The sequence below is a fragment of the Myotis brandtii genome, unplaced genomic scaffold (assembly GCF_000412655.1).
Source record: "Myotis brandtii unplaced genomic scaffold, ASM41265v1 scaffold105, whole genome shotgun sequence".
Taxonomy (NCBI): Eukaryota; Metazoa; Chordata; class Mammalia; order Chiroptera; family Vespertilionidae; genus Myotis; species Myotis brandtii.
In genome coordinates, this window is record NW_005353538.1 from 1,506,532 (window position 1) to 1,518,461 (window position 11,930).

Here is an 11,930-nt window from a genome sequence, read left to right on the forward strand (position 1 = left end):
ACAAGAGCAATGATAAAATTAATGTTTTCTTCCTGACACTTGGCATCTCTTCTCTGCTACTATCTCTCCTACTTCGGGGGAAATCTTGTTCACAGTGATCACTTTCAAAACTGACCAAGGTGAACGTCAGTAATTCTGGATCTGACAGGAGACTTATTTCCTTTCATAATTGTAAATAACTGCTCACACCGATAAGTACTTCCAAACATGGAAATAATTTCATATGCGAATTTTTGAGTATTTTCAAACCTGGCAGTTAAATATTAAAAAAATAAATTCAGGCACGCCAACTTCACTGAATTTTGCCTTCAAATCTGAATCACACTGGATCTCAATTACCTCCATTTGCATTTGATTAGGTACTGATTCTGTATTTATTGAAAAAATTGAAGAAAATTTGTCTTCCAAAAATTTAAAATCTGCAAACCTTGTTTCAAATTCAGTTCTAAGGCTTAAAATTTTTTGATACGATGCAGTTTCACTTAAACTTGATTTGTTCATGTTGCATGTCGGAAAGTACATTAAATCTTCATTTTTCAACTGCTTTTCCCAAAGAACTAGCTTACAGGTGAATGCTTTGACTTGGTCACACATGTTTGTAATAATCTGATCTTTTCCTTGCAGTTTTAAGTCATATAAGTGTTTTGTTATATCAACCATGAAGGATAAATCCTGCAGCCATATTGTGTCAAAAAACAGGCTTATGTCTTGATTTTTAGTTATTAAGAACTGACATATTTCTTCTTTCAAGTCCCAGAATTGTTTCAGAACCTTGGAGCAGGATAGCCAACGTACCTCGATATAGTAAGTAGCACAAGCCGGAATATTTGCTAATTCACTTAAGAAAGCAGAGAACTGTTGCTGATTAAAGCTTTGAGATCTTATGAAATTGATAATTTTTTTTGATAGATGTCAACACATTTTCCATGTTTATTACCTTCGTGCATAATACTTCTTGATATAATGCAATGCATATGATGAATCTTGGATCTGTCATAAATTTCACTTTTTGTTTTTTGCAGTATTGCCGCGAAACCACTGTTTTTTCCAGTCATTGAAGGAACTCCATCTGTAGCTACAGAAGTTAATTTTGAGAGAGGTAGACTGTATTTTTGCAGAAGTTTAAAAACAAAAATATATTATGTCCTGTACTAGTGTTATGCATTAGTACTAGTTCCAATAATTCCTCAAAAATGTTGAAATCCGTGTCACAAGCACAAAGAAACACAGCGAACTGAGCTACGCCTCCAATGTCCATACTCTCGTCACAGGCAATGGAAAAAGCTTAGAAACTAGATCATTTTGCTTTGATCTCCCTGACTGGGAATCAAACCGTGACCTCTTGGTTCCTGGGTCGATGCTCAACCGCTGAGCCACACCAGCTGGGTGAGTATATATTATTGTAGCTTTGATGAAAGTAAATTTGATGCCTTCATGTCTGAAAATGGCCTTATACTTTACCCTCTAATAGAACTGATAGTTTGGCTGGGTATAGGATTCTGGGCTGAAAAAAATATTTCCCATCAGGAATGTGTTCCAGCTTCAGATGTTACTGTTGTGAATTTCAAAGACATTTTGGTACTTAAACAATGTATATGACCTGACTTTCTCTCTGGGTCCCTGTAGGATCATTTTTTTACCCTGATTTTCTGAAATGTCACAATGATAAATCTTAGTATGGGGTTTTAAAAAATTCTCTGTGCTAGCCACTTGATGGCTCATTTCAATTTAGAGCATTCAGCTTTAGACATTCCTTGATGAACCACTTTCAGTAAAAGGTTTCGAGTGTTTAGCTATCAACTCCACAAGAAGTAGCTTGCATGCCCCGCTGCTTCACTTTCATGTGATACTTTAGTCACCATGAACTGCTGTTTATTCAGCCCCAACTTGAGCTCTTTCAACTTTTCTTGTCTCATTAATCCCTCGTAATTATCATATTTTGATTTATGTTGTTCGTAGTGACAATGAATGTTGTATAACTTTGGTACACTAATAGCATTATTACATATCAAGCAGATTATTTTAGTCTTTACTTCGCAGCAAAAATACTCCAATTCCCACTTTTCTTGGAAATTTTGATGTTCGTCAGCAATTTTTCATTTATTTTTACTACCACTTGATTTTGATAGACATGCTGAATATAAAGGACTGAAATAAATGAATAATCGTTAACATAAAATAGAACATTTTAATAAAAATTAATATTTTTACTTGAACATTAATTACCAGACACTGAATAACTACACAAATTAATAAGCGTAACACAAATAAACCTATTTTTCTTGTTCTCCAAAAGCAAAATATTTCCTGTTGTGCACACCAAACAAGTCAGTACAAGACTAGGTAAAAGTTCCTTCTTTTTAACCACCATTTAGTATTACACTGAGTAAATGTACCAAAGCCTTTTTGTCCACTCATCTATTGATGGGCACTTGTTTCCAGATCTCAGCTTTGTAAGTTGTGCTGCTATGAACATAGGGGTGCATATATCCTTTCTAATTGGCGTTTTGCGTTTCTTAGGGTATAGTCTTAGAAGTGGGATCGCTGGGTCAAAAGAGAGTTCTATTTCTAATTTTTTGAGGAAACTCCATACTGTTCTCCACAGTGGCTATACCAGTTTGCATTCCCACCAGCAGTGGACTAGGATTCCTTTTTCTCCACATCCTCTCCAGCACTTGTCATTTGTTGAGTTATTGATGGTGGCCATTCTGACAGGTGTCAGGTGATACCTCATTGACTTTTTAATCTGCATCTCTCAGATGATTAGTGACTTTGAGCATTTTTTTCATGTCTCTTGGCCTCTGTATGTCCACTTTTCAGAAATTTCTATCTAGGTCCTTTGGCCATTATTTAATTGGATTGTTTGTCTTCCTTTTGTTAAGTTGTATGAGTTCTTTACGTATTTTGGAAATTAACCCCTTATCAGCTGTAACATTGGCAAATATGTTCTCCCATACAGTGGGCTCCCCTTTCATTTTGTTGGTGGTTTCTTTTGCTGTGCAGAAGCTTTTTATTTTGATGTAATCCCATTTGTTTATTTCTGGCGATCGGGGCCGATTGGGGCTGTCTCACCTAGTCCTGATTGGGTCAGCCAGCCGGGGGGAAGGGACTACGGGATGATGGCTGACCACGGGAGGTTGGCTGTGGGAGTGCAATGACCATCAGGGGGCAGCACCTGCATTGAGCATCTGCCCCCTGGTGGTCAGTGTGCGTCATAGCTACTGGCCGATCATCTGGTTGTCCGGTCGTAATGGTCGCTTAGGCTTTTATGTGTTGGTAAACAGACTGCTGCAAGAGATGTCTGAGATCTTTTTTTCCTTCTTAAAGAAAACCCTTGCTCGGCCGGTGTGGTTCAGTGGTTGAGCATCGACCTATGAACCAGGAGATCATGGTTTGACTCCCAGTCAGGGCACATGCCTGGGTTGTGGGCTCAATTCCTAGTAGGCGGTGTGCAAGAGGCATCTGGTCAGATTCTCTCTCAACATTGATGTTTCTCTCTTTCCCTCCCTCTCTCTTCCTCTCTAAAACCAATAAAAATATATATTTAAAAAAAAAAGAAGATCCTTTAACATTTCATGTAATATAGGTTTGGTGGTGATGAACTCCTTTAGCTTTTCCTTGTCTGGGAAGCTCTTTATATGTCCTTTGATATTAAATGATAGTTTTATGTTTTTTTTTTTTAAATATTTTTATTGATTTCAGAGAGGAAGGGAGAAGAGATAAAAACCATCAATGATGAGAGAGAATCATCAATCAGCTGCCTCCTGCAGGCCTCTTACTGGGGATCAAGCTCACAATTTGGGCATGTGCCCTGACAGGATATCGAACCATCGCTCAACCACTAAGTCATGCCGGCCAAACTCCGTCATTATTTTTTTTTTTTAAATACATTCTTTTATTGATTTCAGAGAGGAAGGAAGAGGGAGAGATAGAAACATCAATGAGAGAGAATCACTGATTGGCTACCTCCCGCATGCTCCAACCGGGGATTGAGCCTGCAACCCAGGCATGTGCCCTGACTGGGAATCGAACCGTGACCTCCTGCTTTATAGGTTGATAATCAACCAGAGCCACGTCAGCCAGGCTCTGTTATTATTTTTTAAAATAGGTATTCAATTTCTTGCTCTCTCTCTCCTACTTCTGGCACCCCCCGGCCCCCATGATGCGAATGTTGGTACACTTGAAGTTGTCCCAAAAGTTCCTTATACTATTGTAATTTTTTTCTTTTTGCTGTTCTGGTTGGGTGATTTTTTGCTTCCTTATTTTTATTTTTTTAAAAAATATATTTTATTGATTCTTTACAGAGAGGAAGGGAGAGGGATAGAGAGTTAGAAACATCGATGAGAGAGAAACATCGATCAGCTGCCTCCTGCACACCCCCTACTGGGGATGTGCCCGCAACCAAGGTACATGCCCTTGACTGGAATCGAACCTGGGACCCTTGAGTCCGCAGGCCTTCGCTCTATCCACCGAGCCAAAACGGTTAGGGCTTTTGCTTCCTTATTTTCCAAATTACTGTTTTGATTCTCAGCTTCATCTACTCTACTGTTGATTCCCTGTAAATGATTCTTCATTTCAGTTAGTATATCCTTCATTTCTGACTAGTTTATGGCTCCCATGTCCTTTTTAATGCTGTTGAAGTTCTCACTAAGTTCATCTACTCCTCCTCTAATTTCATTGAACATCCTTTTAACTGTGTTTTGAACTCTGCATCTAGTAGATTCCTTGTCTCCGTTTTTTTTTTTACTTCTTTTTCTGGAGTTTTGTTCTGTTCTTTCACTTGGGACATGTCTCCTTGTCTCCTCATTTTGGCTGTCTCCCTGTGTTTGTTTATATGTATCAGGTAGAGCTGCTCCGTCTCTCAGGCTTGGTCGAGTGACCTTATGCAGTAGATGTCCTTAGGGTCCAGTGGCACAGCCTCCCTGTTCACCTGAGCTGGGTGCTCCATGTGTGCCACCATGCGGGCTGTGTACAACCTCCTGTTGTAGGTGAGCCTTAATTGCTGTTGGGATGTTAATGGGAGGGATTTACCCCCAGGCTGACCAGCTGCAAGGACTGGCTGCCACCACTGTGCAGGGGCCCACCCCACAAAGCAGGACTTACTTCAGCAAGTCTCTGGTACCTGCTGAGTCTGCCTCTTCTGTGTGTCACTTATGAGGTGGTTGGGTGGTGCTTTGATGTGGTCTGAAGCTGTCCACCAAGTATACAGGCTCTAGGGCCTACCAGGAGGTCCAGGCAATGGACAGCCATTGCCTGTGTACCGCCCGGGGCCACCAAGCATGAGCTATAAAGTGATGTGCAGATAGTTGCTACCTGTGCTGGCTTGGAGGTGCCCAGGAAAGGTCAAGTTGTGAACCAAGGCCAGCTGCTGCTTGTTTGAGAGGTATTAGGTAAATTTGAAGGCCATTTATATGGAAAAGCCACTGGAATCAGCCTGGGTTGATTGGCAAGTTGGTGGGGTGGGGTCTCAGGGAATCCCCAGGTGTGTTGAACAATAACAGCCAGTTGATGGAGACTCAATATGGCCATTACCTGTTGGCCCTGTGTAGGGGGAGGGCTCAGCAAAGGAACTATGGCCTCTGGGAGAAAGCTGCCCCTCCAGCTCTCACCCTGATGCCAGACAATTCAGTTCCTTCCAGGATGTCCCTCGTGCCTTTCAAGGTGCTGCCCCATAGCTGGAACTAAGAGGGAGTCTGAGTAAATGCATGTGTGGCTCCTTTAAGAGGCACTGCCTGGGACTCCAGCAGTCTTACTCTCCATCAGCCTCAATCCCCACTGGCTTTTCAGGCGGAAGTTATGTGGACGTCTCATCCTGGCTCTGGAACCCTGGGATGGAGGGGCCTCGTGAGGGGCTGGGATCCCGCGCTCCTCAGGGGAGATTCTCTGCAGCAGAGATATCCTTCCTGATTGTTTTTCAAGATTTAAAATAACTGATTTTTAGAGAGAGAGGGGAGAGGTAGAGAGAAAGAGAAACATCAATGTGAGAGCAAAGAATTGCTGCCTCCTGCATGTCCTCCCTAACCCCCACTCTGGGGATCGAGCTTGAAACCCAGGCATGTGCTCTGGCTGGGAATTGAACTGGCAGCCTTTTAGTGCATGGGACAGTGCCCAACCAACTAAGCCACCATGGCCAGGGCTTCCTCTCATATTTTATCTGTTACACGTTGATGTGGAACTAGCCCATTCAGCATCTCCACCCCATGTGGCTTCTTTAAATCCTTAGTTATATGACTTTCATTCAGCTAGATTTTAGGAGGTTCTCAATGATGGTTATTCTGTAGTTTAGTTTTTTGTTTTTAAATGCAGTGCCCTCCCCACAAATTTTTTTTGTTTTGTTTTCAGAGAGGAGGGGGAGAGACAGAAACATCAGTGATGAGAGTGAATCATTGATTGGCTGCCTCCTGCAGGCCCCACACTGAGGCTCGAGCCTGCAACCTGGGCATGTGCCCTGACCGGGAATGGAACCATAACCTCCTGGTTCATAGGTTGACCACTCCATCACAGAGTCACGCAGGCCAGGCTGTGTAATTTTAATTCTAATGTGCTTATGGGAGTCCTTTCTGTGCTGCTCTCAAGAGTTCCTTGAATTTATCTTTGACCCTTCTACTGATATGCTATATCTTCTCTTATCCCTCTGAGATTATGAAAATTTTTATGAAAGTGTTCATGTATTACCCTGGCTGGTGTGGCTTAGTTGGTTGGGCGTTGTCCTGTGCACCTTAAGGTTGCCAGTTTAATTCCTGGTTAAGGGCACATGCCTGGGTTGTGGGCTCGATCCCCAGTGGGACATAAGCAGGAGGCAGCCGACTGACATTTGGCCCTCATATTGATTTTTAAAAAAAATATGTTTTTTATTAGAGCGAGAGGAAGGGAGAAGGACAGAGAGATAGAAACATTGATGAGAGATAGAAACATTGATGAAAATAAACATCATCAATTGGCTGCCTCCTGCACACCCTCTACTGCAGACTGAGCCAGCAACCCAGGCATGTGCCATGACTGAGAATCAAACCAGTGACCTCTTGGTTCCTGAGTCAACGCTCAACTGCTGAGCCACACTGGCCAGGTGCACTTATTTTCTCTCCCTTTCTCCCTCTCCCTTCCTCTCTCTAAAAATCAATAAACTGAAAGGAAAAAAAGTTTTCACATATTATCTGTTTCATGCTAGATTTCCTCAAACGTCTGGTGATTCTTGGTTGTCATTTTGCGTGAAATCAATATAAAAATTATTAATATTTCTTTTTTAATACTAAGTTTTGCAGTATGTATTTCCTTATAGCACATCTCAATTCAAACTGGCCACATTTTAAATGTTTGATAGCCATATGTGGCAAGAGGCTACTGTACTGGACAGTGTAGCTGTAGAGGGGGTGGAGATAATGTCTTTGTTTGATCTACATTTAATCAGAGTTCCAGACTCTTTTTCAGGTTAATTTTCCTCCTCTCCACCCGATATATTCATATTGCTAACTGTCCTTAAGAAAACGATACCCATTGTGCTTTCTGGCAGCAGTGTGCGGTGGCCATTTCCTCATTCCCTGCCAACAAGGCACCATCATGTTTCCTGAAGCCCCTAGGGATTCATTTCTCTCCCACATTGTGGAGGATAATGTCACCAGAGTCTGAACACTTAGTTTCAGCTGGGCTGGTACCTCAAATGAAGCAGATCTTGACCACTGCATTTTTGGGAAAGCGGTGCTCTGTGTACTTACCTGATGTGAGAAAGGCAAGGGTACCAATTGTTTCATTGGACATGATGTTATGGAAACGTGCCAGCTGTCCAAACATCTGCAGGCCAGCTTCCTTCTCTCGGCGGGCTTCTGGAGTCAGACTGTCCCATTCACCTCGGTCCTTCTCAATCTGCTGGATCTTTATCTTGCTCAGATACTATGGGAACCAGAGGTAGAATGTATCAGAGAAGAAGTTCAGTTGAAGGGAAGATCAGACTTGAGGTCCCATTTAAAATCTAGGCCACTATGCTGGGAAAACCAGGGACGGCCTCAGAGACGTGAGGCTTTATTTCTCAGCAGAGGGCTGAAGCTAAAAGAGAAATTTTGGGAAAAAAGAAAAACTGTGGCTCCGTATAGTTTTGTTTCAGCCTAGGTAGACTTATTGGTAATTCCTCTAGAAATATTATAGAGACTAAGTGGTGTAATGTATGAAACCCAAGCAAAAACAAATAGGACGAAAAAGAGGATGAACCCTTCCTGAATGATGGAAAAAATAAAATGAAATCCCCCAAAGCTGTATTAAAAAACAAAGCTTTATCAAACACGCAAGACGCCAGGAAGGAGAACCATATTTAAAACCCCCCTTTGCTGTTACAGCAAACATGTTAAAATTACAGTCCCATGAAAATGCCATCTGGGTCACACAGCTCTTACTTAGAAGGGGCTGTTTATTGTTTTCTAAGAAAAATCTATCTAAAATCTTACAGGATTACTAGAGGCCTGGTGCATGGATTTGTGCACCAGAGGGCTCCTTCGGCCTGGCCTGCACCCTTTCACAATCCAGGACCCCTCGGGGATGTCAGACTGCCAGTTTGGCCTGATCCCCGCAGGCCAGGCTGAGGGACCCCACTGGTGCACGAATTGGTGCACTGGGCCTCTACTATGCATGTAAGATCTTTGGTTAACCTCTTCCCACTCTCCCTCCCCCCCCCTTCCCTCTTCGATTCATCAGTCTGTTCCATGTTTCCATGCCTGTAAGTTGAGCGTCTGCCCCCTGGTGGTCAGTGCATGTCATAGCTACTGGTCGAACAGTCAAGCAGTCACTTAGGCTTTTATATATATAGATGCAAAAAGCAGGAAAAATTTCTCACAAGTTGCTGGGAGACTGCTAATCAATAGGAGGAGCTCATGGCTCTCCAACAGGCTACCCTCATGATTTTCCTGCCTCCACTCCAGCTGGTCACTGCTTGTCCCTTTGTAGACGGGAAGTTTTTACATGGGCAACAGGCAGCTCCATAGGGATGGTCCAGGATACAAAACCCCAAAGGGGCTGTCCATGTTGTGAAACCCATGTTTCTATACAGCTAAAGATTTGGGAGGTAGTGGAGAGATGGAGAATATTGGCAAGTCTTTACATGAAAAACAACCCAAGCTAGTTTTTTTCCAAGCAGTGGTGTAAAAATCACAATCTTTCAGGAGAGGGATAAGAAGTGTTGCCTCAGTGAGCCACTGTTACTAATGTGTTGGGATGGAAAAGGTTGAAGAGAAAGTCACTGACCAAATGCGAGGTTCTGGCTTCTGTGGGGCTAGCCTAGTTCGTTCTGGCAGTCTACCTCAGTTTGGCCTCATCATATGTTCTTTTCCACCCTCTGCCAAGGCATCATCCCAGCTCGAGGCTTCAATGAGCCTTGCTTTTGGTCTTTAATGGAACCACACTTCTCGAGCTCTGTAAGGGGAAGGCTGGTAGTACACTGCTACTTGCAGATTTCTAGTGTCTAAAACTGGTACTAAAAGCATGAAGATTGCTCTATTATGATGAAAAGTTTAAAAGTATGTACTGGCCATAATTTGAAGGTGTAGGAGCAGTTAATCTGTTTGGGTTTTTTACCTGTATGGCTTCATCCAAAAGGAATATGGCATCATTCATTAGCAGGTTAAGAAAGCGGAGAAAAAGTGGGGGATTCATGGCTTCTAAATTCTTAGAGGCATAGTCAGCCAAATCCTGTAAGTCCCAGCCCAAGAGAAAACCATTTTAGTACTGAACCGCAACTTATGGGGTTTATCTGAAACAAAAACTCTGATAACTTAGTCTGGTTTCACCGAAAACTCTTACCTTAATGCTCTCTCGATAGGTATCTGTTCCCCACATGTACCTTAGAATGGGATACATGGGACGGCGGTAATTGAACTTCTGTTCAAATTGATGGGGGTCTCCTGGAGTAAGGCAAGAGCAAAAACCCAGCAAAGGTGTTAAAGGTGCCATTAGAGAAAGAGTAAGAGCTTATGTCTATGTGTGGCCATTTTCCTTGACTCTGAATGTGTCAAGGCTGACAAAATCTGCCTTGAGAGCTCATAAAGGCCTAGAGCTGTAGGCAAGCATTTGCTTACTTCCTCACTGACAGAGCAGAAGAATACCTTGTCATACAGAAGAGGACAAGGACTGACCTACACAATAAAAGCCAAGGGAAGCAAATGCTTCCACATGAAATGTAGAGTATTTATCAGACTCTAAATGAGCCTCTGCCTGCCATTATGGCAGACAGCCATGTGCAGATGGGAAATCAAATAATCCCCACAATCTTCACAGATAATATGCCAGATGTGTGGCCAACTGTTCCTTCCTTCCTTCCTTCCTTCCTTCCTTCCTTCCTTCCTTCCTTCCTTCCTTCCTTCCTTCCTTCCTTCCTTCCTTCCTTCCTTCCTTCCTTCCTTCCTTCCTTCCTTCCTTCCTTCCTTCCTTCCTTCCTTCCTTCCTTCCTTCCTTCCTTCCTTCCTTCCTTCCTTCCTTCCTTCCTTCCTTCCTTCCTTCCTTCCTTCCTTCCTTCCTTCCATCCTTCCTTCCTTCCTTCCTTCCTTCCTTCCTTCCTTCCCTCCCTCCCTCCCTTTCCTCCCTTCCTTTCCTTTCTCCTTTCCTTCTTTCAATGTATTTTTATTGATTTCAGAGAGGAAGGGAAAGGGAGAGATAGAAACATCAATGATGAGGGAGAATCATCGATTGGCTGCCTCCTGCATGACCCCCACTGGGGATCGAGCCCGTAACCTGGGCATGTGCTCTGACCAGGAATCAAACCCGGGGCCTTCAGTCCGCAGGCCAACACTCTATCCATTGAGCCACACCAGCCAGGGCTGTTTCTTAATTACTCTGAAAAATCAGGGCAGAAGCTAAAAACCTGTGGCTTATATTGCACTAGAGCATACAGGTCAGGTCACATAATAAAGGAAAAGCATGGGGTATGGAGTTAGAAAACCTAGGTCTTCCTTCCGCTCCACATCATGCAAGTCTCTTAACCTTTTGCAACTTTCACTTCCTCCGATATAAGACAGGGATTATAACATATCCTGAGATAACTGCAGGAAACTAAAGAATTGTGTTATGAGATAATGAGGAAACTGCAGCAATTTATTGCTCAACTTCTTATGTATTATGAAGATTTACATGCATTATTTCACTTCAACCCATTTTATAGATGAGGAAACCAAGGCTCAGGTGAACAGAACAAGTGACAAAGTCAAAATCTAAAGATGAGAAGGTAGTCAATAAAATGTTAAATGTGCCCAGCTGGTGTGGCTCAGTGGTTGAGCATTTACCTATGAACCAAGAGGCTGCCTATTTGATTCCCGGTTAGGGCACATGCCTGGGTTTTGGGCTCGATCCCCAGTAGGGGGCATACAGGAGGCAGCCGATTGATGGTTTTTATCCATGTTTCTATCTCTCTCTCTAAAAAAAAAGCAATAAAAAGATATTAAAAAAAATTAAATGTCTCTTTATAATTGTCCAACAACTATGCGATACACCTCAAACTAGTAAAAAATAATATTGAATGTAAACTGTGATGGAAAAATAAAATTAAAAAAATAATAAATGTTGTATTTGTCATTGGATACTAGGACATCCCCTTTAAGAGGGGTCTAGCCCTGGCCAGTGTGACTCATTGGTTGGAGTGCCATTCCACTCCGAAAGGTTGTGAGTTCGATTCCTGGTCAGGGCACACACCTAGGGTGTGGGTTTGGTCCCCAATTGGGGCATGTACAAGAGGCAACCAATTGGTGTTTCTCACATCGATGTCTGTCTGTCTGTCTGTCTCTCTCTCTCTCTCTCTCTCTCTCTCCCCCTCTCAATGATGTTCTCTCTCTAAAAAAAAAACCCCAAAAACCCTCGGTGAAGATCAAAAAAATAATTAATGAAAAATAAAAAGGGTCTTAAGTAACTGCTTAACATCCTGTTTACTGGTTGAGATGGGGTATTGTTTACTCAAACAC

General features: G+C 42.6%; 1 protein-coding gene across 1 annotated transcript in view; it reads right to left on the reverse strand.

Moving 5' to 3' along the window:
- Window positions 1-11,930, reverse strand: part of UBE4A (ubiquitination factor E4A) — a 56,236-nt gene that overhangs the window by 9,584 nt on the left and 34,722 nt on the right. The window contains exons 14-16 of the mRNA XM_005856790.2: window positions 9,784-9,884; window positions 9,559-9,672; window positions 7,713-7,887 (exon numbers count right to left, since the gene is read on the reverse strand). Coding sequence (XP_005856852.1) covers window positions 7,713-7,887; window positions 9,559-9,672; window positions 9,784-9,884 — 390 coding nt within the window. The remainder of the gene's footprint in view (window positions 1-7,712; window positions 7,888-9,558; window positions 9,673-9,783; window positions 9,885-11,930) is intronic.